The sequence below is a fragment of the Drosophila erecta genome, unplaced genomic scaffold (assembly GCF_003286155.1).
Source record: "Drosophila erecta strain 14021-0224.00,06,07 unplaced genomic scaffold, DereRS2 tig00000126-arrow-pilon, whole genome shotgun sequence".
Lineage (NCBI taxonomy): Eukaryota > Metazoa > Arthropoda > Insecta > Diptera > Drosophilidae > Drosophila > Drosophila erecta.
The window spans coordinates 7,208,669-7,233,918 of record NW_020825209.1 but is presented as its reverse complement, the minus strand read 5'-3'; the positions used below and the strand labels follow the sequence as shown (position 1 = coordinate 7,233,918).

Sequence of the window (25,250 nt, the reverse complement as noted above, 5' to 3'; positions counted from 1 at the left end):
GTCATAGCCCACGGTGCGTGTTGGTTCACCTCTTGAAATGCACTGGCTGCTAAGCATTATGCATAGTTTGAGCTGCACTTACGATCTATAAACTGGCGCAAAAGTAGTGCAAAAGTAATTGTTGCCACGCACTGAACTCGTCGATAACCGCCGGCAGTCGGGGTCTGCGATTACGAGATCCAGACGGACAGTCGCAGCTAACCCGTCTAACTAGTTGACTTTGGGACACTTAATCCGCGACGCCCAGGCCCGCGTGGCAGCACTCCGTCGGAGTAAAGTCAGGCGACTCCAGCGCTGACCAGCGCCAGTTCTGATTGGAACGGCCTTCCGAGCGGTACACACGCCGTACTCCGTTGCACACTCTTTGATCTGGACGCAGGTCGATTCGTTAGGATGAGGATGTTACGTCTGCAGTTGCTGGCCCTGCTGGTGGGCCTGCTCCTGGCGCTGATCTCAGCCGATCCTGTGCCCCAGGATACGGAGGTGGCGCGGGAGAAGCGCGGCACTGTCACCCTGGACTTTGGCCTGCTCCTGCGGAACCTGCTGCTCAAGAGCGCCCAGTTGTCCTCGGCCAAGGCCAATCTAGCGCGGACCACCCGTCGCCCGCCGACCACCACCACGACGACCCCTCCACCGCCTCCGCCGCCTTCTCCCATACGCATTCGTAAGCCCATATGGCATCCGTTCTTCAGTTCCGGCTTTCTGCCACGGGACTACGATGTGGACTACGCTGATCCTCCGGCAGCGCAACCTCCAGCGCCTCCGCCGCCCACTGCGCAACCGCCTAGACGCGTCCGACCGCAGGTACGCCCACGTCCTCGCTCAACGACACCGCCACCGCCACCGCCTCCTCCGCCCAACTATGATTACGACTATGACTATGATGCACAGCCTGCAGCGCCAGCTGAAGCTCCACCACCTCCACCTCCCCCACCGCCGCCCACAGCTCCGCCACGCCCAAGGCCACGGCCGCGCCCACGACCACCACAGCCCGATCCTCAACAGCGGCGTCCGGCCCAGCTGGGAGACCGCCTTATCTATCAGTACGCACAACCTACTGGTAAAATACGAAACCTCTTAACTAACTGCCGTACAATTGGGTTCTCTCCGACACTTTGCAGATACCTTCTTTAGGTCGCGAGCCGTGGCGGAGGCGACGGCGGCGGCTGATCCAGACAGCGGAGACGTCGATGGCTCCCAGGCGGACTCAGTTGCAGATCCGGATGCAGCTGACTTCTCTGCTACTGCTGCTGAGGCTAGCTCCGAACCTGCTATTCCCCCTCCAAGTGCTCCGCGGTTTTTGGTCAACTACGATAGCGAAGATGACTTCAGGCCGCCGTTCGCTGGACAGGATGCAGTTCAGGATCAGGGTCCAGCAGGGGCTCCTGGAATTCCCGCATCATCCCAAGGCTACTTCCCGCCCCTCGAGCTAGGCAACCTGAATCGCTTCCCGACTTTCAATCAGCAGCAGCAGTACTTCTATAACTAAGCGGTATAGTTTCTCATTTCACCATCGTGTGGCAATAAAATTAACTTTGCAGCCTTGAAATATTATTTGTACATATGTATAGCTTATGTATTGCAGTGTGTGCTTAAAATTTACCATAAACTAATTTTTAATTATAAGTATCCATTTTTTTTTATTCCCAGTTTGCATAATTATAAATAATAATTCAAATAAAATAATGCTAAATTGTGCGACCGATGGTATTCTTTAAGCCCTGTAATTTATAATTACTATGGGTCGTTATACATAAAATTCCTAAATAATCTCCCGGACCATGATATTATTGTCATTGTACATGTCATTGTACAACATTTATTTATTTATTTTTTTGTAATGTGCGCCAAAATTGTTCGATGAGATATTAACACGTTATTCAAAATTTTATACATATTTGTACTTTTCCCACATATATGTTCAAACTGCGGTTTCTTGAGATATAAAACAAACTTAATTCTTTACAAGTTAAGTTATTGATCTTCAGATATTTAAAATATAACAAATATTTCGTAAACGATAGCTTAACCACACACTTCACCAGCGGATTAGACTATCGATAGACTGAAATCGATTGGCGCCAAACGAACTTTTTCTCATAATACCAATTGAATTAAGCCAATTCAACTATGGAAACTCCGTTGCGAAAGCTTACTTCATAAACACATTACGAAAAAATTCACTTGTAAATATATCGCTTAAAATCTGGATTTTTTAGTAAAAACTCTGGGCCGTCGGAGGTCATTTTTTGGGAAAAGCCGCTCGTCCGATCTGGTAACACTGTATGGTGTGTGAACGTGAACTTTACGGAACTTAATTAGAGAAACGAGTGAAGAAAAGTTGCAAATAGACAAGCGCTGCTAATTTTCCGTGCCGTAGATGGGTGCATCTGCGACGTAACGATCCCCCGAATTCGGTGCTCGGCACTCGAGATGCGTAGCCAGTGCGGACTTGTGAACGCAACGCGTGTGCAGTGCAGGGCAATAGTTGCCATTCCCAGTAGCAGTACCACTACCACTAACAGTCCCATTCCGATTCCCGTTCCCAGTCGCAATCGCAGTCGCAGCAGGGCCAATAACAGCAGAAGCGGGCGTGGGGAGAGCGACGCATGAGGAAAAAATGCATACAGATGCGAAAAACAAGACCCAGTTGCGCCGATAAACAAGCAAGCACTAATTAATTGCCAAAAGTAAGCCCTGAAGCGCAGTGGAAAAAGTTCAATCGTTTCGAATCGTTTTTTTTTTCGCCTCGCCAGATTTATGCATTTTCCACTGTCTCTCCATCCCTGTGTACGTGTGTGCCTGTGTTTGTGAATGCGTATGTTCGCATACGTGTGTGTGTATGTGCATACTGTTCTTTTTCGCGTTTGCGTTTTGGCCAATAAATGCTAATTTCTTGTGTGCTATCTGCCCATTAAATTGATTATTCTGCAAAATGACAATTTAGTATTATCATTTCTCCCACAAATTCCAAGTAATTACAACGCATTTGCGGATGTTAAGTGCTACATCTGATTTCGGTGCGACGACTCCCCTCAATGCGCGAGAAAGGGATAGCACCAGTCGAACTGTACGAATGTGTGTGTATTTGTCTGCTCCCTCGACGAGCGTGAGTGTGTGTGTGTGTGTGTGTGCGCAAGCAAAACAAAATTAGGCGATTCAAAACAGTTGCAAAGTGCAGCAATATAATTCAATTTTAATCGTAAAACATAAATCAACCATGGTAATCGGTCACTAATCGGACAGCCAGAGAAGGAAACCAACAACTGGCGCAGCATCACCGCCTTCGTGCGCTTTTATTTTTTTTATTTTTTTTTTTTGCCTCCTGTGTGTGCCTGAGTCCGCACCCAAAGAGAAGGCAGCCAAACCAACTGAAAATCAATCCGAATCACAGAACTTTTCAGTTTTCCACTACAATTCCCTGTGGCGGGGAGCTGAGCGAAAGAGCAAGCCACAGAAAAGGCACGAATTGAATTGAATTTGTGTCGCCCGAAATGCAAAACAACAAGCAATCCAACCGCACATATACATATACGGCGCGCGCGTGTGTGTTTGAGCGACATGGCTGCTCTTTGTGCAATAGTGTGTGGGGTTTGAAAAATAGGCGTGTTTCTGTTTCGCGTCGCAAGTAAAGAATTGCAGTCGCCGCATCACAAGGGCCTAATTGTATTGAGTATTTTTGCCAAGCGGCAATAGTCGAAAGCCGGAGCTCCAGCGGAGGCCAAAATCCGCGTCTTTAGCCGGCGGATATCCGCAGACGCCCGCAAAACGCCTCCGCATTGCACACTCCACTGTATGTGTGTGTGTGTGTGTGTGTGTGTGTGTGTGGATTCGCAACGGCGACAAATGCACCCCTTTGGTGCCGTTACTCCTTTGCAGCTCGTGTGTGTTTGTCGTCTTGACGACTTTTGAATACCCTGCAGCACGTGCGCTTACCCTACACTCATTCCTTATTCGAAAACAAAATGCCTTAGTCATGCCGACTACCAAATGCCCTAAACAGCTGTCGTAATCTGGCCAAAAAGCAGCTGACAAGTTGGTAACAAGTTGAGGAAAATAGTCTGGCCATAAATGACAGGGCCAACATATTTGCGATAAGGCCGTGCTGCGTGAGGAATTGAGATTTCTGAATGATTCGTACAGTATGTGCGAGTGTGAATCACTTGATCGATTTGGTGATAGTCGGCTTTTGGCTGTTCCCATCCGTCCGTCTGTTCCGTCTGTCCATGCAGTGAGTGTCCAAAGCCCAGTCCTCACTGGCCCATCCATTCCCGCCACGCCCCGTGCCGCCCAAGTCGATTGGTTCCCAGTCTCAGCGCTTCAGCCTAAAATCCCCGAAAAATTCGACCCTTTGAACATGACTAACTGACTGGCACAGGCTGTAACTGTGACTGACTAACCGGAATCGCCTTTTTCTCGCCCCACCCGATCTGCACAGAACTTCAAGACAGCAGAGTAGCCAACTGGAGCTGCAGACGAGGAAAAGCACGCAGGTCGATCACTGAGTGAGCTGGGCTAGAGCATGAAAGACAGCCATGCCTTCGGCACGACCTGGTAGTCTCAAGGATCCGGAAATAGCCGACCTATTCAACAAGCATGACCCGGAGAAAATCTTCGAGGACCTACGCGAAATTGGCCATGGGTCGTTCGGCGCGGTCTACTATGCGCGATGCAACCTCACCAAGGAGATCGTGGCCATCAAAAAGATGTCCTACACCGGCAAGCAGAGTCAGGAGAAGTGGCAGGACATTCTCAAAGAGATACGGTGAGCACTGGGTGACCCATGCGTTCGCTCGAGTGAATTATAATAAATTTATGTGTACACAACAGCTTCCTTCGCCAATTGAACCACCCAAACACCATAGAATACAAGGGATGCTATCTGCGCGAGTCGACCGCCTGGCTGGTGATGGAGTACTGCGTGGGCTCCGCCTCGGACATCATCGAGGTGCACAAAAAGCCGCTGCACGAGGACGAGATCGCTGCCATCTGTCTGGGTGTGCTCAGTGGGTTGAGCTATCTGCACTCGCTGGGGCGCATCCACCGCGACATCAAGGCGGGCAACATCCTGCTCACGGACAACGGTGTCGTCAAGCTGGCCGATTTCGGTAGCGCTGCCATCAAGTGCCCGGCCAACAGTTTTGTCGGCACGCCCTATTGGATGGCGCCCGAGGTGATCCTGGCCATGGATGAGGGCCAATACGACGGCAAGGTGGACGTGTGGTCGCTGGGCATCACCTGCATCGAGCTGGCGGAGCGCAAGCCTCCCTACTTTAACATGAACGCCATGTCGGCGCTCTACCACATTGCGCAGAATGAGTCGCCAACTCTTCCGGTGAGTAGCAATCGCAGTTTTGATTACTGAAGTATTCGGGTATTTATTAACTTATCGCTGCTCACGGTTCCTTAAGTCGGAAATGCTACGACGATGTTATTGTTTTCTTTTTTTTTTTTTTATTGAGTTATTTAACGTATTTGTTCACACACGTCTTTTGCTTCTGGTTACGAATGTGTTTATGTTCCTCACTTCGGAAAGCAATTTCAAAGTAAACATAAGTATTACAAAGTTACCTTTAGGAAGAAACTGTAATTGAATGTATTTATTAAACCTATTCGATTTCAACCCGATAGAAGAACGACTGGTCGGATGCGTTCTGCAGCTTTGTTGAACTGTGCCTCAAGAAGATGCCAGCAGAGCGACCCTCGTCGGCCAAGCTGTTGACCCACGCCTACGTGACCCGACCGCGATCCGACACCGTGCTGCTGGAGCTGATCGCCCGCACCAAATCAGCCGTGCGCGAGCTGGACAACCTCAACTACCGCAAGATGAAGAAGATACTCATGGTGGACACCTGCGAGACGGAGAGCGCCGTGGGCGACACCGACGACCAACAGGACGACCATGCCGGTGGCGACAGCAGCAAGAGCAATAGTATTACTTCGGAACACTCCATACACTCGGTGGGTGTATCGGCAGCCAGTAGTCAGGTGAGCATAGTTTTGTGTTCTCTTTTAACCCACCGCTAACTTCTTTTTCATCCTGATCTTACAGAGCTCCTCATCCAATTCCATACCGGCTGCGGCCCAGAATCATCACCATATCGCTGCGCACCACCACCAGCAGGCTGCTAGCGCCGCTGCGGCGGCGGCAATCCACCACCATCACCATCCACACCAGCAGCCGCCGCCCAGCTGGCCAAGCGGCCAGCAAGGACAGGCGGTTCCGCCCGGAGCCGTTTCCCGCAACTCCTCGCGTCATCGAAATCGGCCGCCGCTGCCCAACATAATGCACAGCATGAACAACAATGTGACGCCAACTAACTCGGCCTCGGTTGTGCCGGCACCAGCGCCTGCTCCAGTGCTTCCACCGCCTATTTCCGTTTTGCCGCACCTAAGTGCGATGGGCCACGTGGGAGGCGGAGGCACTGGGACCGGTGGCAGCGGTGGAGGCTCTCCGGCATCCGGTGGACCCCTGGCGGATCGCATGCAGCCCATACAGCCGCGCTACCTAACGACGCCCGCCGCCCAAGCGGCCGTGTATGCGGCCAGCTCCGCGTCCTCGCAACAGGCCATTTCCAACGCAGTCAACGACCACGGGCCCAACAACTTTGCCACCATTCGCACCACCAGTATTGTGACCAAGCAGCAAAAGGAACACATGCAGGTGCGTTGTAGCGTTTCGTTTATCAATACTCCTGCCTTGGCCGTAGATTTCTGTGTGCGCTCTCTTGTTGGGATGAGTCCAGGGATGTCGCCTGGCTGCAGCATAGATAATCCACCTCCATGGGCACTATACGGGGTCATGACCGAGCCCAATTTCAAGTCGCGGTCCCAGCACCGATTGCATTCCATACCGCGAGGCCTTTGTGTGTAAACCGTCCTGTCCGCATCAATGGTCGGTAGTCATCCGCCGGCTAGTTAATCCATTCCCCCTCCCAGCTCGCTGCTACGCTTCCGCCATCCACATGTCTTCTAACTTTTGCCCTCTACTACAAGCTCTTTGTTGTGTTTATTGTTTTCCTTCCGCATCCTCGAACAGGCGCGCTATAACTTCTGTTCGCAGCTGTGTGGTGGCGAACACATCAACAGCGAATGCCGCGACGGCAGCCGGCGGAGAGAGAGCCAGCAAATGGCCGGCAGCAAGAAAGACCTGAAACGCCATTGTCCCTGTGTAATTTCTTAGCCAGAGCGGAGGCGCCAATCAATTGAGAAATAAAGTTTTAAAAGCAGTCGCTGCCGGTACCATGTACTTAATGTAGTTAGCCGTTGTTGTTGCATCCGCCATCACATTGTAACCGAAGCCCATCCTCGCCAGCCTCCACTTGTACTCGTTTCCCCGCTCGTCGGCCAACCACCCCACAGTTCCTGGTCACTGGCACGCCCTCATGGCTTAAAACGCATCTGTTTCCCGTGTCCCTCAGTTCAATCGCACCTTTCGCCACCAGTGTGGCTAGAACAGTAGAAATGTCAACTTGTCGTCGTCAGCTTGGGGCTGGAATTTTGCCAGCTCTTGAATATTTACACAGAAGATATATTTTACGTGTTAAAAGTAGTTGTTGATTGATTAATCAAGCATTAGCTCACCTGTTTCTTGATCCTCTTGAACTCTATTTTCCTATATTTCATATTATTTTTCCAAAAAAAAAAAAAAAAAAACAATCATCCCGGTGCTGCTGTAACATCAGGAAGAGCAACCCGTCTTCATTTAAAAGTAATTTCTCAATGGCTCAATTTGGTTAATTCTATGGGCTGATATGCCATGTTATTTCTTAATGATTTCAACCGAGTCATTCAGTGAGGCACTGTCTTCCTATTTTTTAAAAATATATGAACGAGCTGGCATGAAAAAACATACATATATAACAATTGTACATTTTTGAAACTCACTTGTCGTTTCCTTTTGGAATGCATAAATGTATTCTTTGAGTGTAACAGCAGTGCCGCCTTCCAGTTCGCCATCACTGTCCTTCCAGTTCTGCTACGCATATCGCCTTGTAACGCTTGGTAGGGGTCACCCTGTTGAACGGCAATCCACAAGACCACCCCGTAATCCCCGAAAGGGTCACACTAAAAGAAACCAGGCTTCGAATTGCTTAAGCTTAAGTTGGCTGTTTAGAAAGCTATTAGAACTATTGCGCAATCCGCTTCAGAAACTATTTTGCCAAACCTAATAATACGTAGCTATTTAGAACGTAGAATTTAGAACGAAAGCCTAGAAGGCCGAGGAGCCAATGTTTTGGCCGAGATTTGCGTCCGTTGAGGTTATGGCTGACCTGGAGTTCGGCCGCGGTTTTGTAAGTTACAGTTAGTCGCAGAAGTAGTATACGATTTGCCGTAGTGGTTCCGCTGCTGCATTCGCATTTCCACGCCTCTAACCATGTGTGCATTCTTTGCTCCACTGTGCGCCATCATACCATCCGCGATCCGGCAGGAGGAGATGCACGAGCAGATGTCCGGCTACAAGCGGATGCGGCGCGAGCACCAGGCGCACCTGGTCAAACTGGAGGAGAAGTGCAAGGTGGACATGGAGGCGCATAAGACGGCCCTGGACAAGGAGTATGACACGCTGCTCCACAACTTTACGAGGGACCTCGACCGGCTTGAGGTGAGTGTGGGCTGAACTAAATTGACTGAAGGCAACTCTCACTAACCATTGATCGCGTGCAGACGAAGCACCAGCAGGATGTGGAGAGGCGGGCTAAGCAAACGAGCGCCGCCGAGAAGAAACTACACAAAGAGATTACGCTGAAGCAGGAGAACGACCGCAAGGTGTACGACCTGAACCGCAAGAAGGAGTACAAGGCGAACAAAGAGCGCTGGAAGCGGGAGCTCTCCATGGATGAGTCGACGCCCAAGCGGCAGCGCGATCTTACCCTGCAGTCGCAGAAGGACAACCTCAAGCAGCACGAGGCGCAGGAGGAGCAGCGTATGCTCCAGGCCCAGAAGCAGTACATCGAGCTGGAGATGCGAAAGTTCAAGCGCAAGCGCATGATCATGCAGCACGAGCACGAGGATCAGCAGCTGCGCGACGTAAGAGAACCCAATATGGTATGGAAGTCAGTTCTTGGCCTAACCCTTTTGCTTTTGCAGGAGCTCGAAAAGAAGGAGCAGCAACTGCAACAGGCACACGCAATGCTTCTTAAGCACCACGAAAAGACACAGGAGCTGGAGTACCGCCAGCAGAAGAGCGTACACCAGTTGCGCGAGGAGCAGGTGAGTTGCACTAACTCCTAGCAAATGGTGCACATCCCAACAAACACATCCCATTCCCCACCGCAGATAAACAAGCAACACGATACAGAGTTGCATAATCAAGAAGACTACATGGAACGCATCAAGAAGGAGCTCGAACGCAAGCATGCGGTTGAGCTAAGGCAACAGCCGAAGAGCTTGAAGGTATGTGTACTGCATGCACAGCGGTGAAGAGGAAAGGGGAAAAGTCTAACAATTTTGATCACAATACAGCAAAAGGAGCTCCAGATACGCAAGCAGTTCCGGGAAACATGCAAGACTCAGACGAAGCAATACAAACGCTATAAGGCCCAAGTACTGCAGACGACACCAAAGGAGCAACAGAAGGAGGTCATCAAGCAGCTGAAGGAAGAGAAGCATCGCAAACTGACGCTGCTGGGTGAACAGGTGCGAATTCATTTATCACAGAGCACATAATAAAAGTCATCCCAATCCTCGATTGACGTAACATAACCCATTTCATTGCAGTACGAGCAAAGCATTGCGGACATGTTCCAAAGCCAGAGCTACAAACTAGACGAAAGCCAAGTGATCGAGTGCCACCGTACTCACGATCAGCTGGAGTACGAGCTGGAGATGCTCACTGCCTACCAGAACAAGAATAAGAAGCAGGCACAGGAACAGCGTGATCGCGAGCGTCGGGAGCTCGAGAACCGCGTTAGCGTGCGGCGGGGCCTGCTCGAGAATAAGGTGGGCGTTTGCCGTGTCCGCAGGGCAAGTGGAGCGTTGTGTATGACCTTATGGACATCTTCTCTTCCACAGATGGACGCCGAGTTGCAGCAATTCAACCAGGAACGCGCCGAGCGCTTGCGCATGAAACACGAGAAGCATACTAAAGAATTGGAAGCATTTGATAATGAATCAATTGCCCTAGGTTTCAGGTAATCAACATCATCTACATCAATGCGTACAGGAGGAGACAACTAATCATAAATGTTTTCTTCCTGCAGCACTTTATCTCTGATTGAGGTATCTCGTGAAGCCTATGCAGATGAGGAGGGAAGTCTGTCTGGTTCAATGATTAGTTTAGCCCATAGCAATAGTTCAACAAGTTTTCCGGCTGGTTCGCTATAGCATAGACAACAACAATGCCAACCCCCACAACAAGTGTTTAGTAATATGAACTACTTCAATTTTAATGGAAATTATAAAGCCAACAGTACGACAGCAACAACTAGAGCCCGACACAAGCAACAGAAATCGCCGCTAAAACATCAGCAGAAACATTAGCAGCAGAAACAGTCCTGGCTAGCAATGTTTTTGTAGGAACTAGGAACACGACACACAACCCACAACACACAACATACAACATACAATACACACAACTGCGAGCAATGCTCGGATTGGTTGCTTAGGAAACATTAGAACCCAAGTATTTTCTAAAAGTTACAACAAGCAAAAGCTGCAATAGTTTTGTATTAAAGGAAACTCAATCGGAGATGGCAACAAGATACTAATATTTGAAACCATTTAATACAAGATCAATCAAAAACAAAGGAAAACAAACATAAATAATTATATATGTAAGCATAAATGTCATACACAAACAATAACACAACAACAAACAAAAAAACAAGCAAGCAAACAAAGATCAACATCAAACTTTGATATGCAAAGTGTTTAAATCTAAAGTCTAATTTGATATTATTACCGAATAACTGAATCAATCACCATTTTGATTTGTTAACCATTTATATATTTGTGGTCTCGCGCTGCAAAAATGTCACGAAAGTAATTAGGTGTGTATTATTTGTTAAAACTCGCGGAAATAGATCATTCAGTTGGCCCTCGCACTCGGGTGTGCGAGATCTTTAAATGTTATTTTCAATTGATAGTCAGTCGACGGCGCTGCGATCGCAGTTCGAATCAGGCGCACATCGATTGCCATTTTTGCATGTTGTTAGGTTCAACAATTTCGGTTTACGTTATGTTTTTCTACTTTGACTCGATTCGATTCAAATAAAAGTATTTTTTTAAATGAAATGAGAAACAACAAATTTTTTATTTTACTTGCTGTACAATAAGTTTTATGGCCAAAATTATTATAAATCCCGCAAATATTAAAACGCAAAAAGATTCATTTTGTTTACAATTAATTTAGTTTTGTTTGTTATAACAAGAAGGATATAATATATATAAAACTAAAATAAGCATATTTTAGAGTTAATTAATGCAAATTGCAAAATGCTTAGTCAAAACAATAAAAATTGTATAGAAAATTAAAGCATAAAAAGGTTTAATTATTCAAAGATTATGTTTACGTGGAAATATTATTTATCCTTCACTCGCATGCTGATCAAAACCCGCGGAAACACTACACCCACAAACCCCCAACCATTCACGAGGAAAACGCGAAAGTATGCAGCCGAAAATATTTCACTAAAAAACATAGAATTCTACAAAACTGAGACAAAGCAAGCATATATTTCCGTTAGTCATTAATTAAACTAAACTAAATTTAAAGCCACGCCCATGATCGCAGACGAGCGAAGGATCGAAATTGCAGGCGATGAGGGGAGGCTCATTTTCGGTATTTCCGTTGATATTACACTGGAAGCACCGAGCATCCACCATGATCACTATGCCATTTCGGAGCTATACATGGATATATATATATACCATAGTTTGGGAAACAGAAGCGAAATGAAGGTGGACGTGGACACGGGAAACGAGAGAGATAGAGATAGCTAAAAAGAAGCAAAAGAAGATAGCACGGGGAACACAATATATGTAATATTTTTATGTTTATAAAATTGTTTTTTTTATTATTGTAATAATTATATGAATATAAATTGTATTTTTGCAATTGCGACAACTGAAGATGGAAAACGAATAACAATTAAATTGATGCACGTCAATATCAATAAAATAAAACATATTTAAAAATACAGAAGCTCGCAGTTCGTGTTCAGCTTAATGGGACATGGATTTTTTTGGCACTACAAAATCCACCAGCAATCACCAGTTCAGAAATCCTGTGGCATACATACTCGTATACGGGTGCCATTAGATATCGTCTTCAAAATGTGCTATTTAAGCGATGAAATTAGGACGGAAAACTTCATGGATTGCAAAACATCGTTGGTTTCTCTATTCACCAGTTCGATGGGATCCGTTTATACCCGCCACTTGTTGAGCTAAAGGGTATATTATATTCGTAACTGGTGAAAGCGGACCATTTATTATAGAACTCAGGACATCTTGCACATCTGCATCCATTTCTAGGCATCATTCAGCAGAGTAACGGGTATCTTATAGTCCAGTATCTAACACTCGTTCTGAGTATGTCTGTTCGGAAGCAAACATTCTAGAAAGATTATCAAAACGTTTGTTTGGAATGCTTTCCGTTTATTTCAAATTTCAATTAATTACATTTACATCGAGTCAAAACACCACGGACAAAATAGTTTAAACACCATTGAAATGTCCATTTTGATATACTTTTAGGACTTGCACATAAAGATGAAAACATTAATTTCATAAAACACGGACACAAATCGTCCCACTCGAAATTCCAACATAGCACATTTTTGTTGACTTAGGCTCATCTGCTGCGACTGGTAGAACTTGCACTATCAAAAGACTAATCCCTGATATCTCAAATATCTTTGTAGCTGTTGGTTGTCAAAACTCCATACTCATACAGCACTAATTTCGTTTCAACATGTTGGATTTTTAATGCTCTGAAATAGCCACCCATTTCATGCAATACCTTTCAGATATGATATAGTTAAGGTAACGCTTTAAGGAACATTCAATGCCCTTACTTTTGAACATACACAAGTTTGAACAAAAGTTACATCATTTATAAATTTATAACCATTTACAAGCAAGTTAGTCGGGAAATTGTGGGGTGTCCGCATTTTCGGTTTATAGAACATCGATTATGCGATTAAATAGCTTTGGAATCTGTATATGTCGCTGGAGAGTGTAGCATAACATTGACTAAACAGTTTATTATGAAAATATTTGTCTTGCACAAGTATGATTGTAAGTTGGAATTATATGCACTTAAACCTAAAATTGCCAAGCTTGAATAAATTGGATTTGGAATTTTTCGCTTAGGACTACATATTTCGGTATACATAAATATATGCTTGTATTTATATACAGGCTTCTTTAACGTTACATAGAGTACACGAATAAATGCCGCGATCGAAAAATAAATATTTTATGGTTTCCGCGTGCCGGCGAGTCCTTAGTAATCGAGCTATTCTCAACGTCCTTAGCATTCTGGATTCTGATCTGTAGTACCGATTTCCGCGCTGCGTCGCTTGCCCTTTCGTTTTGATCTCGGCTTCAGCGGAACGGACGTGTTTCATCCACGTGTCAGGCCGTGGGCGTTGGACAGGCGATGGGCTTCCAGTCGGCTTAGCCGCCGCCCTCACGAGCTCATTAGGCTGTCCAGGAAGGAGTGTTTGTTGACGACCTTCGTGGTAGCAATCAGGAACTCCACGTTGTTGTCCTCCTGGGCGGCTAGGAAACGCAGCGCAGCTATTTCGGCGAAAGTGCAACCGCCCACAAAGCAGACGAGCACCACTCGCGGCACATTCAGCAGCGATCCCTCGCTGACTGTGGTGACAGTGTGCCGTCCTCCGATGCCCACCAGCTGCGCCTGAAAGTCCTCGAACGTCGGCCCGGGCAGGTTGTTGATCTGGCTCTTGAGTGTCTGCCATCCCAATGGTTTGAGGGAGTGCTCCACCAGGCGAGCGGTCAGCGGAGCATAGAAACTGTGCACGTAGCTGATGTCCTTTGGCTCAATTTCGACATTGTCGTCCACCGTGAGGTGCAGCGTCTGCAACAGGAAATTATTGGCATAGGCCCACAAATAAAGCACATGGTTCAGATGCTTATAACTAAGGATGGCTGTATTGCTGGATTGACGCTCACCTTTCGCAGAACGCTGTAAGCCCGAGACTCCGTTTGCAGGTGGAGGAGGCCTGATTTCTCCAGGTTGCTGATGGTGAGTAGAACTTCAAGACCGTAGACATGGACCAGTTCGCGCTTGTAGTGGCATAGCAGCTTCTCCTTGAACCCGGAGGCGGCGTTACACTGCAGGCAGATGAGCCGCAGGACGCGATTCAACTCCACTTTGCAGGCAATCAGGTCTTCGATGTAGGCGCTCTGCTTATCGATATCTGCGCAGACCATGAACTCCTGCTCGGCAGCCAGGTCGTCTGCGAAGCGCACCGCGTTCACCTGCTCGTGCAGGAGGCCAGCGATGGCCGTGTGCTCCGAGGTGGCTTTCTTCTGGGCCATTAGCTGCGGTAGGAGGTTCTCGACAAAGCTCTTGATCTCCTGCACGCTCTTGTCCTGGGAGGTGGCGTGCATCTGGACGTGAATTTCCCGTGCCTTGCGAGCGAGCAGTTTGGTTACCTCATTGAAGTGCTTGTTGCGCAGCTCTGCGTACAACTGCTCGCCGGAGTGGAGAAGGATGGTCTTTTTCTCGGAGTCACCCAGCAGCGATTGCGATTCGTCGACTCGTGGGGCACTGCCTCCGCTTCCGGGGAGGGCTCCGTCAGAGGGAAAGTTCTCGGCGGGCAGCGTCAGTTTGTTTTGCCGGATGCCGTAAAACTCATCGATAAGCCCCTCGTATGTGAGTTGTGTGGCCAGCGGACTAAGCAGGTCGATGCTTCTGTCTAGGAGGATTAGCTGATCGACGACTCCCTTGTCGCCGTTGTACAGAGTCCGCTCATCCCGGCCCAGCTGCTTGGCGTGCTCCCATACCCTGTGCGCAAACTCTCCCTTTCCGTAGATCTTGGGAATGCGACCGTAGAGCCGCTGCAGCTGCACCAGGCCCACTGCCGCCTGATACAGTGAGCTAGTGTCACCGTCCACGCTTACGTCGCGGAAGGCATTGGGCATCTCCATGGACACCACGTCAACGTCTAGCGGCAGATAGTTCCAGGCCAGTTCCTCGATGTGTCCGAAGCTGCCCAACACGCCACTGACCTCCAGTTGGCTGATGCACAGGCATGAGCGCCTCGGGGCGAACAGGATGTGGTACTGCCGTCCAGCGGCCGCTCGTCCACCTGTCTTCACATGGGTGGCAAGCTGCTCCATAAGCGCCACGCGTGGGCGCACCACATAAACAACATTGGCTACCTCGCGCGGCAGGTGGAGTTCCGGCTTGAGGGCCAGCAAACGGATGCCTCTATCAGCGAATAGCTTTGGCCGGGTAACCAAGTCCAGCGGTCCGATCATGGCCTCGTCCAGCACAATCACCTTGGAACCCTCAATGCGCTCCAGCTGCTGCACAAGCTCGCGGCAGGCGGCCTCCTGCAGCAACTGCAGGTTGACCCGCTGTCCATGGCCCTTCAAGTGGGGGAACATGCTTCTTTTCTCTTGCCAGAAGTAATGATTTCGTATGCTCTGCGGCTTCCGCTTGGTCGCTCCCGTGTCCTTGGTGTGTTGTCTTTGCGTTGCGTTGGCGGGGTTGGTGCAACGCCCACGGATTTCGGCTGCAGAAGATCAGGGACGCGACTGTGGGCGCTGCAAAACAGCTGATTTGAACTGCGCCTGTGCATACCAGTGCAGCCCTCTTACGGTACGGTCACACTGTCCGCTGTACTGTGGTCCATTCACACTGGTACTCGCCTGCAATTTAAAATCAAAACAGATGCGAATATGAATTTCTTTTTTGTTTAAAGAATAAAACTAAAACTAAAATAAAACTTGTTTATATACAACTAAGATAAAATAAATCAATAAAAGTATATATATTTTTTTTTTAATTTTTGTTTACAAAGTTAAAAGTTGTGATTTTTCAAATGTTATTATTTGTATCTTTCCAGAACTTTTTTCGTTTTACGCAATAAAATCACAGTAGTAGACACTGCAGTGTGAACGAGGCTGAACGCGGCCTTTTTTTCACCAGTGTCACCACATCCTCACAATTATACACCAACAGATGCCAATTTGCATCAAGTTGCTTGGGCCGCTTAAATCAATTTAAATTGATTCGGGAGTTCTTACAAATCCTGAAATTAAAATGAGCAGCTGTGATTGCGAAACGGCCAAGGATCGGAAGAACTAGAACATTACAAAACGGCAGATGACAACCCTGCCGCTACAGTCGGCACTCAGACATTACACAAAAGAACAACAAAATATTCAGGAGAGCGCAAAATAGAGCTCAATTCCCGGCTGTAACTGTAAATTGCGAAGCGCGGAACTGTAAATCGCCATCTCTGCGATGACCAATATCGATCCGCTGCGGCAAGTGCTCGCCGATTTGATCAGCGAGTCGCAGTAAGTGGATTGAGTGCACAGGTGGCTGGTCGATCTAGCCGCTGCTCCTACACCGCCTCTTTCCCGCCTCTGGCACAGTAGTTTACGGTAATTTTTATTCTACAGATCCCCTTTAACTCCGGAGGGCATCGTTCGGGAGTTTATGGCCACTAGTAAACGACAGTTGCCACTCTGCGAGCTTCTCCAAATCCTGGTGTCCATTAGCGAGCAGCGGCCCAACTGCATAGAGGTGACAAAGGAGATCGCGGATATTCTTCAGCGCAAAGATCCTATGTACGCACTGCTGGTGTTTGTCGAGCGATACTGCGAAATCGACTTATCCTCCAGGTGCAGCAGTGGGATTAGCCTTTCAACAATGGGCTCGCCGCAAGGGAACAGGACCCCGTCCAGCTCCGTCTCGGATGTCAACCCCGCAGCCACTTTAGTCCCCAAATCGGCATGCTCAACCACATCGACAGCCTCAACAACATCGGCAGGCTCATCCACATCGGCACGCTCAACCACATCCTCTATACTTAGTGTGCCCCAGTCCCAGGACTTTCCCATCTCGGCACGCTTAACCACATCCTCTATACTTAGTTTGCCCCAGGCCCAGGACTTTCCCACCTCGACGCCGGTGAATAGCAAAAAGTTTGCTGACTCCGACTCTTCCTCCGGAGTTTTTGTCAGGCGGGGCCCAATACAACGTAACCATGGACCGAACAAGGAGGAGCGCGGCGATTTAAGTGTGGTGAGTGTGGTGTTCGCTGCCGACTACTGGGCCTCTCCAAATAATCATTTACCAACCAACACAGATCAAGGAGCGTGTTCTAAGTGCCGTATCTGATCGATCCCTAAACAGCTACCGCTCGGGGATCAGCGATGCGCCTAACAGCAGATCGAGCAACAGCTCAAAGACGTCGGCTGTCATGGCGACGCCAACTGGCGTGCCCGATGAGTACCGCACCCATTTACTGTGGGACTATTACAAGGTGGACGGGAACAAGATTCCAAAGGCAGAGATCGCGGCCCTTCCGCTTTCCAGCCAGGAGAATTTGCTGCTCGACGAGGTGCTGCACTGCCTCACAGGCGTGCGAGAAAGCCTCCTAGTGCCCCGACAGCCCGATCCTACTACCGTTGGCCTGGCCAGGTTCGAGACGGGCTTTGACATAAACATGCAGCTTGACCGCTCGCTGGCAGAGATGGTGCAGGACATCTTGCCATTGGCCTCCCACTTTATGGGCATGCAGAAGATAGCCACGGCCACCGACGGCCAGGGTCAGGTGATGAACTCACTGAATGAGGCACTGCAGGATCTTACACACGACTTCTACGTAAGGATATGCATTCTTGTCCTGGCAAATGCTTAGCTAACTGATCGTTCTTCCCACCCGATTGTAGCTGTTGATCGTACAAGCCGAACAGGAGCTGCGGCAACATAGACTAACACTGCAGAAGCTACTTTACTACCTGCAGCCGACGCTCTGGGTGATGGAGGAGATCTGGACCTCGCTGGTGGATATTCAGCTAAGCGATTATCGGGATGCCGCAGTGCTGACGTACCTGCACGAGCGTATCAAGCGGCTGGAAGGCGACCGAGCTGCACAGCAGCTGATCATCGGAATGGCGCGCAAGGCGGCCGAGCCGTACATGCGAATGCTACAGCTGTGGATCCAGAAGGGCGTGATCGTGGACCGCAACCGGGAATTCCTTGTGGAGGACAACGAAGTGATTCACCGTGACGAGCTGCCCGAGCACTATTCGGACGACTATTGGGAGAGGCGCTATAACGTGCGCCGCGACCACATACCTTCGTTTCTGGAAAAGTACTCGGACAAGATCCTGCGCACCGGCAAGTATCTGAATGTGATCAGGCAGTGTGGCAAGCGCGTAATGCCCACGCAAGAGATGCACCTTGAGTTCGACCCGACCAGCGAGCGGCACGTGTCCGTCATTAATGACGCTTACTACTTCGCCGCACGCATGCTGCTGGATGTGCTGCTAACGGAGAACGACCTGATGGGTCATCTACAGTCGGTGAAGCGTTACTTACTGCTTAATCAAGGCGATTTCACCATGCAGTTCATGGACGCCTGCGAGGACGAGCTGACAAAAAACGTGGACCATGTGCTGCCCATGACGCTAGAGAACCTGCTGGGGCTAACGCTCCGCCTTTCCTCTGCGCGTAACGATCCCTACAAAGACGATTTGCATTGCGAGCTGCTGCCCTACGACCTGGTCACGCAAATGTCTAAGATCATGAACCTGAAGGAAGAGTACTGGCAGGCACAGCCCCGCCTCGACCTGAGTGGCCTCGAGTGCTTCGCTTTCACCTACGAGGTGAAGTGGCCCTGCTCTTTGGTGCTAAACCACATTGCCATCTCCAAGTACCAAATGCTCTTCCGACAGCTCTTCTACTGCAAGCACGTGGAGCGCCAACTCTGCAAGTGGGTGTTCCCTTCTTACCTCTTTTATGCCCAAGACTATTCAATTTGTTCTCTCGCAAACAGGATTTGGAAGGAAAACTCGATTGCCAAAAAGTTCTCGCCGCAAGCGGCTGAGCTCTACAGATCGGCGTTCACTCTGCGCCAGCGTATGATGAATGCCATCCAGAACCTGGAGTACTACATGATGATCGAGATAATCGAGCCCAACTGGCACATCTTTATCGAAAAGATGAAGACGGTGGAGAACGTGGATAACGTTCTGCGTCTCCACCAGGACTTCCTCGACTCGTGCCTTAAGAACTGCATGCTGACAGAGTCCTCACATTTGAACCGTGCTATCTTTAAACTCTGCAAGATCTGCCTAAAGTTCTGCGACTTCATTCAGGTGAGTTACAGTGCGAGGGCACAAGGTGGCTGTATGGCTTTTCATGTACAACTTTCTTGCCTGGTTCCGTGCTCCGCTTTTAATGCTCTATGTCTATCCCGCCTGCCAACGCCCCCAACTCCAACTCGAATCCTTTGTAAACCCCACCTTCGCAGCGCTCGCAGCGTTTCTTTCTGGACGCTGAGCTCAAGTCGATGGTATGTGACACCCACGATAGCGCGGACAGCTCCGAGTCCGAACAGGAGAGCCTGCACCGGCCACAGGTATTGTGTAGGCTTGTGCTTACCCATGTTGTTCGTTTCAGTTCCTGTGTTCTGCCCCTTTTTCGGTATCGGTGGACCCATTTCCGTTTTACTTCTAGTGGATTCTAGCTGGATTGCATGACGGCGTGGCCCCGATTTTAATAGCATTGTTTCTTTTATCTCGAAGTTGGATTGCATGCTTTGACCTTTATATTCGAAGTTTTTAGTTATATATTATTGATTTACCTAAGCATTTGGCCTAAAACTTAAATGGCCGATAGTGCATCAGAATTAAGTTATTGTATGGTTTTCGCTTGACATTAAAATTATTAGTCTACCTATGAACCTTTATAAATTTTATAATTTTATTTTAAATTATTAACTAGTTCTTTTGAAGCTTAAGTCCGATTCAAATTTTATAAACTTATACTTAAAACTTATAAAGGGATGCTACAAAAGTGGATGCGTGCTTCAGAATTCCGCCCGAATTCAGAGCTAATCGATTTGTGTGGCACCCCATACGTATTTGCCAACGATTAACTTGTGATTTCTTTGTCCCCTGCTAGTTGGAGACCTCACTGGGTCCAGAAGATACGTTTTCGGAGCGGGTTAAACGCTTTGATCTGGAATTCACCGGCTTGCTGATATCGTTCCTCAAGCAGATCAACACCATGGCGAAGAAGAACACCGCTGATTGCTTCATGAATCTCGTGCATCGCATCAACTTTAATGCGTTCTACTCCGATCAGATGGATAAGTTGTGTGCAAAGGATGCCATGGGCTAAGCCAACACGTCCACCAGAAAGGATGTGGAAGCGGAAAAGACAAAAACAAAGTATTAGATAAATGAATTTCATAATCACAAGCGCACATTTAACTAGACTGTTTTCCCACCATTCCCGCATGTCTTCTAATTTGCCATCCAACTAAGCGCACCAATTGTTTCTCGTTTAGTTGTACAAATTATGTATGTATGTAATTATGTATGAACCAATAAACCATTTGAAATGTCCTCCGCTGCCCTTTGCGTCCACACAATTGCAATCAACGGCACTGGACACGATTTTCGAGTACAACGTAAGCCAGCGGCGTAGAATGCTGGTTGTGCCGCCCACTGGATGCACTTCGTCCTCTTAATCCTGAATCAGGTCACCCGCGATAAGCTCGCCCACTGGTTTACCAATCGAATCATGACAGATGAGACTTTGCCTTCAAGTTTGGCTACCATGGAGGTTCATCATTGGTCCTCCTGTTGCACCTTGCTCATCTGGTTCCCTATGTCGTCATGTGTCTGGCCCTAAAAAATGGGAGATCCAAAAAAACTGTGCACCTTTTAGCACATTAAAGTAGAGGCTTGTGACTGTGGTATTTGGACAAAGTTCTTTTAAACTTCATTTAAATTAATTTATTAAATTGCATTTTTCCACGGGTTCTTAAATTTTCGGTCTTGCTTATTCAGCGGAACCAAAAACGCATTTACAAATTCTTAAAATCCGCTAGCAATCCTGTTACTCTGTCAACCTTATTTTTCCTAAATAGACACTCCTATCAAATTATTATCTGATAGAAGCTGCGCTGTAAAGTAGGCAACCACAAATTTTTCCTGCGTAGATACCACTATTTATCTAAAGATCTGTATGCTAAGTACAAGTATCATATCAAGTATGATACATATACTTAGCAGGTAGTACTAATAATATATATTTTATTTATAAAGTATGTACGTATATATATTCTATTATGTAAAATATAGTGGGAATTTGGTATGCTCTTATTAATTTTAAGCTTGGACTGGCGATTAAGCATGAAATCCAAGCCTGAGAGGCAGTTTCATGGGTTTTCATCGGTGCCTGATGGTTTCTCCGCTTTGGAGCCACAGCCTGTTCAGAAACACACATGGCATAAATATATATGCGTATATACGAGCCGATACACACCCACAAAAGCCCATTTCTAGGCATTTCAATGCGGAGTCTGGTGCAAACGCCACCCCCCCCCCACTTTTATACATATATGTATATGCATATATATGTACATATGTATATACAGCACAAATATTGGAGTATATAAATATGCAGTTGCCAGTGGACGTTTGTATGGACGTTTGCATGCTCGCCATTAGCCGTCATCAATGTCCAACGGTCATCTCTATAACATCTCACATCTCCGTTCCCGTCCTGACCGCCATACACCATCCACCGCCCACCACCCTCGAGCCACCATCCACCACCCACTAGCCAACCCCCGGATTGACCACCCTACGCCCACAACTCCACAAGCAATTGGCAATTTAAGCTCGCATGAATTATCGACAATCAATTATGGTTTTTGGCCATGTCGCTCTCCGGGCTCCATCCTCGTCTATCCTTTTCCAGCGAATGGTCTCGACAACCGGACAGTTGGACTGTTGGACAGTTGACCACCCGGATAGCCAGATGGCCTGATGGCCATTGCCATCGCCATCGCCATCGCCATATAGCCACATAGCCATATATTCCCGCAGACTGTGTGCGATTGTGCGCGCCTATATATGTTAATTAATCAAAAGCCCATCTATCCATCGATTCGGCATTTACAGACATATGCAAATGAAAGGCGCACAAGCAGCTCATTAATGTGCGCAGAAAAGCCCCAATAACAAATGCGTAAATAACAACACCAGTGGCGAAAGAAAAAGGCACGCATATCGCTTTAAAAACAAAGCCCCCATTCGCATTACGTTGCCCCCAAAAATTAATTAAATGGCTATCTTACATTTTCTAACGGACGTTCCTCATGGAACTGAGTTTCCTGGCTGGATTCCAAGGAGCCACACATTCAGAACTGCACTGTTTTAAGATTATTGGGTTATTACATTGAGTGCTTAGAAATAGGAGGTATTTAAAGAATAATTTTACGAATTGCAGAAGTGTGTTTGCATAACCTTATAAATAAAGTTAGGGGTTTTAGATAGTACGCTAGTTAAATATCTAATGCACAGATGTGCTAAATTCAAATGGAATTTCAATAAATACTTAATAGAGGAGGAACTCTTAAATGTTAAATAGTTATATCCTTCCTATATATATCCTATATGACCGAGAGTAGTTTAAACTGAACACCAAGTTTATTTGAGCTGCAGACCGAGTTAAGGCGTTATTTCTTACAAAACATGGTTTAGACAACGTGAATTATCTCACCAGATATCGAATGCATAAAGATGTGATACCCGAGTTATCTAGGCCATACCTTGGGTTGAATTCTGCTCGTTTGTTTGACAAGAGTTTGTTGACTCCGAATCCGGGATCCCGATCCCCAAATGCTCAGTTCGTAGGTGCCATGCTCCGGCATTAATGAGAACTAATCCAATGATGCTGGCTCCCCATTGGAGATGCCCTCACCAATGTCGAGGCACTGCATGCGATTCTGGCACACCTCTGGAGCTTCAAGGCTTCCTCCGATCCTTGCAGCCTGTGGAATCCCTGAGTGCAAACGACCCCCACATCTGTATAGGGCGCAAAACACATACAGGATGTAGGAAGTGTTTAAAGTCAAGAATTCAATGTTGATGGTTGGATGGTTGGACGTAGTCCCTGGTTGTCCGGTTGCGTTGGTACTTTTTGGTACTTGAGTGCACAAAATTTATAGTTTGTCATACAGTGCGAAGTCCCTGAAACTTGTTGCCTTAATACCAAGCTGACTCTTTTTCAAGATCTTCTAAAGTCATTCCAAAATATTATTCGCATAGCCAACAATGGGCCAAGCATACAAATAATGCATGAGCAGCTGGAAGCTCTAGTTTATTAAATTACAGGGCCATCGCCCATCCAGCTCCAGCTTCCGATCCGGCTTCCACATGGCACGTGTCCTTGGACAATGGACCGCACTACAAGCGACCCACTTAGAGGGAGACCCGCCCCTCAACGCCCACCGCCCTACGCCCCCGAACTCCAGGTGTCTGTTAATTAGGCAATACAATATACTTGTACAATATGCTCTAATTCGCTCTAAAGTGCGACAGCTACCAATCAGCCATAGTTGGTTGGAGGAATTATAGACGGCGGTCTAGATTGTAGGCTCTACATACTTTTCTGTAAGTAGACGATCGTTTTCCGATATTTAGTAGTTTAGACTTGAAAGCAACCAAAAAGCAAGCTACTTTTATACAACCTCCCTTCAGTCACATCAAAATATTTAAGGAACCGATTCGTGCAGCTTGCTACTCAAAATGAGGTATCTTTTGGATCCCCAAGGCATCTTCAAATAATCTGGCTTATCCGGTTATCTTGGTCGCGTATTTTTGAAGGGGGAATCGGAAACAAATAAAATGATTGCATTGAATAAGTTTAATAGATTTTGCCACTCAAAGCGTGACCCATATACACGTGAACCCCGAAAATCAGACAGACACTTCCAACCGAACAATCCCAATGAAAATTGGCGAACTTTTTTCACATGTTGTGGGCGTGGCACTCCTTTTTTTTTCCTTTTCCCTTTTTTTGAGTCGCTGGATGGGGTGGTCGAGGTGGGTGCGGTGGATGAGGTGGTTACAGCCGAGCATTGTCATTCCGTGCGAAATTAGGAAGCTCCTGGAAAAACGATGAGGTGACGAAATTAGCGCACACAGCCGCACACGTGACACGGTTTTTGACTTCTTTTGACTCCTTGACTGCTCCTGTTGCTGGTTGTTTGCTGTTGTTGCTGGACGGCCAAGTGGAGGCACGTGTCCCAGCAAATTGGGTGATGTCCTGCCCGTACTTTCCGTCCTTCCCGTCCTTCCCGTCCTGCTCGGCCTGGAGGGCTAATGGCCGGGGGCAAGGCCGCTGGCAGGGGTCAGGGGTCGCTGATACGGATGCGGATGTGTGTGCGGATGTGGACGTGTATGCCATCCGCATGCCGCCAAACAAAAGCATTGCGCTGACATAAACGCACGCACCCACTCACAGCCAGGAAAGGAGCGCCCAAAGGCCCAGTTCGACCCGCACCTGCTCGCACCTGCTGCGGATGGACCTGCAACTTCGGGTGCCTGCATCCTGGGGGAGCCTCGCTCATCATTGGTGGCCAAACAATGGCAGCAAAACAAGCTGTTTGCCGGTAAGTGGGCGTTCATCGGATGGAGTGCTGAGGTGGATTCCTCTTAAAGCGGTTGCAGAATCACCATGAAGAATCATGAACATGAATATTAACTAATGTACTTTATAACTTTGACCGGGAATTGCTTAGGACACAGCAACAGCCTATCATGCAAATTGACCTATAAATGATATGTCATATCAGAAATATCGAGATATACCAAAGCAGCTACTTCTGAAATAGAAATAGCAACAACTGCTTACAGAAATTAGCACAATAATTAATACAAATTAAATTTAAAACCTATTCGGTACAAGTGTAAGAGGAACGACTATAGTGAAGAAATCTCTGCTTTAGATTCTTTTCCAACACTTTTCAAAAGTAGCCTGCAAAATTGAACAAGTATTGATTGTAATTTGCATCAGCTACAAAAAGGTCGTTTCTCCAAGTGCAAAGTGTACAAATAACCCAACCAAACTGACTTAATTTGCCAGTCGCAGCAGTTCCGCCAACAAAAATGGGAAAGGAACTGGGCAGGAGAAGCTGACAGGAGGCAGGAAGAGAAACACATGTGCAAATTGATTTCGAATTTCTGTGGCATAATTCCACAATTCATTTGATCTTCAGTTGGCTGTTATCGCA

At 47.5% G+C, this 25,250-nt stretch overlaps 4 protein-coding genes across 11 annotated transcripts; 3 read left to right on the top strand and 1 right to left on the bottom strand.

Annotated features, from left to right (window-relative positions):
- The first annotated feature begins 48 nt into the window (after positions 1-48).
- On the top strand, positions 49-1,687 carry LOC6550459 (leucine-rich repeat extensin-like protein 3). 2 transcript variants are annotated; one of them, XM_015155269.1, is made up of 2 exons: positions 49-1,043; positions 1,122-1,687. In XM_015155269.1, the coding sequence occupies exons 1-2, from the start codon at positions 394-396 to the stop codon at positions 1,132-1,134; spliced, it is 663 nt and encodes a 220-aa protein (XP_015010755.1). In that variant the 5' UTR covers positions 49-393; the 3' UTR covers positions 1,135-1,687. The 2 variants fall into 2 exon arrangements, with proteins under 2 accessions (XP_015010755.1, XP_001977786.2); XM_001977750.2 differs by having other exon boundaries at positions 49-1,060.
- A 529-nt stretch (positions 1,688-2,216) lies between these two features.
- On the top strand, positions 2,217-11,946 carry LOC6550458 (serine/threonine-protein kinase Tao). Of its 6 annotated transcripts, none has more exons than XM_026981442.1 (13): positions 2,217-2,288; positions 4,439-4,765; positions 4,831-5,335; positions 5,632-5,988; positions 6,053-6,664; positions 8,432-8,605; positions 8,668-9,030; positions 9,091-9,213; positions 9,280-9,396; positions 9,466-9,639; positions 9,721-9,942; positions 10,015-10,133; positions 10,203-11,023. In XM_026981442.1, exons 2-13 carry the CDS (start codon positions 4,536-4,538, stop codon positions 10,324-10,326), a joined length of 3,120 nt encoding a protein of 1,039 aa, XP_026837243.1. In that variant the 5' UTR covers positions 2,217-2,288; positions 4,439-4,535; the 3' UTR covers positions 10,327-11,023. The 6 variants fall into 6 exon arrangements, with proteins under 6 accessions (XP_026837243.1, XP_015010756.1, XP_026837244.1 ...); XM_015155270.2 differs by having other exon boundaries at positions 2,242-2,690; positions 10,203-11,946; XM_026981443.1 differs by lacking the exon at positions 2,217-2,288 and adding an exon at positions 3,106-3,223.
- A 1,247-nt stretch (positions 11,947-13,193) lies between these two features.
- Positions 13,194-15,768, bottom strand: LOC6550355 (vacuolar protein sorting-associated protein 33A). The gene is made up of 2 exons (XM_001977748.3): positions 14,143-15,768; positions 13,194-14,047 (listed from the first exon to the last, which is right to left on the bottom strand). The coding sequence occupies exons 1-2, from the start codon at positions 15,583-15,585 to the stop codon at positions 13,637-13,639; spliced, it is 1,854 nt and encodes a 617-aa protein (XP_001977784.1). The 5' UTR covers positions 15,586-15,768; the 3' UTR covers positions 13,194-13,636.
- A 316-nt stretch (positions 15,769-16,084) lies between these two features.
- LOC6550354 (gamma-tubulin complex component 2 homolog) lies at positions 16,085-20,568 on the top strand. Of its 2 annotated transcripts, XM_026982172.1 has the most exons (7): positions 16,085-16,503; positions 16,609-17,233; positions 17,298-17,816; positions 17,884-18,929; positions 18,993-19,314; positions 19,470-19,577; positions 20,123-20,568. In XM_026982172.1, exons 1-7 carry the CDS (start codon positions 16,448-16,450, stop codon positions 20,339-20,341), a joined length of 2,895 nt encoding a protein of 964 aa, XP_026837973.1. In that variant the 5' UTR covers positions 16,085-16,447; the 3' UTR covers positions 20,342-20,568. The 2 variants fall into 2 exon arrangements, with proteins under 2 accessions (XP_026837973.1, XP_026837974.1); XM_026982173.1 differs by lacking the exon at positions 19,470-19,577 and having other exon boundaries at positions 16,086-16,503.
- Positions 20,569-25,250: the final 4,682 nt, after the last annotated feature.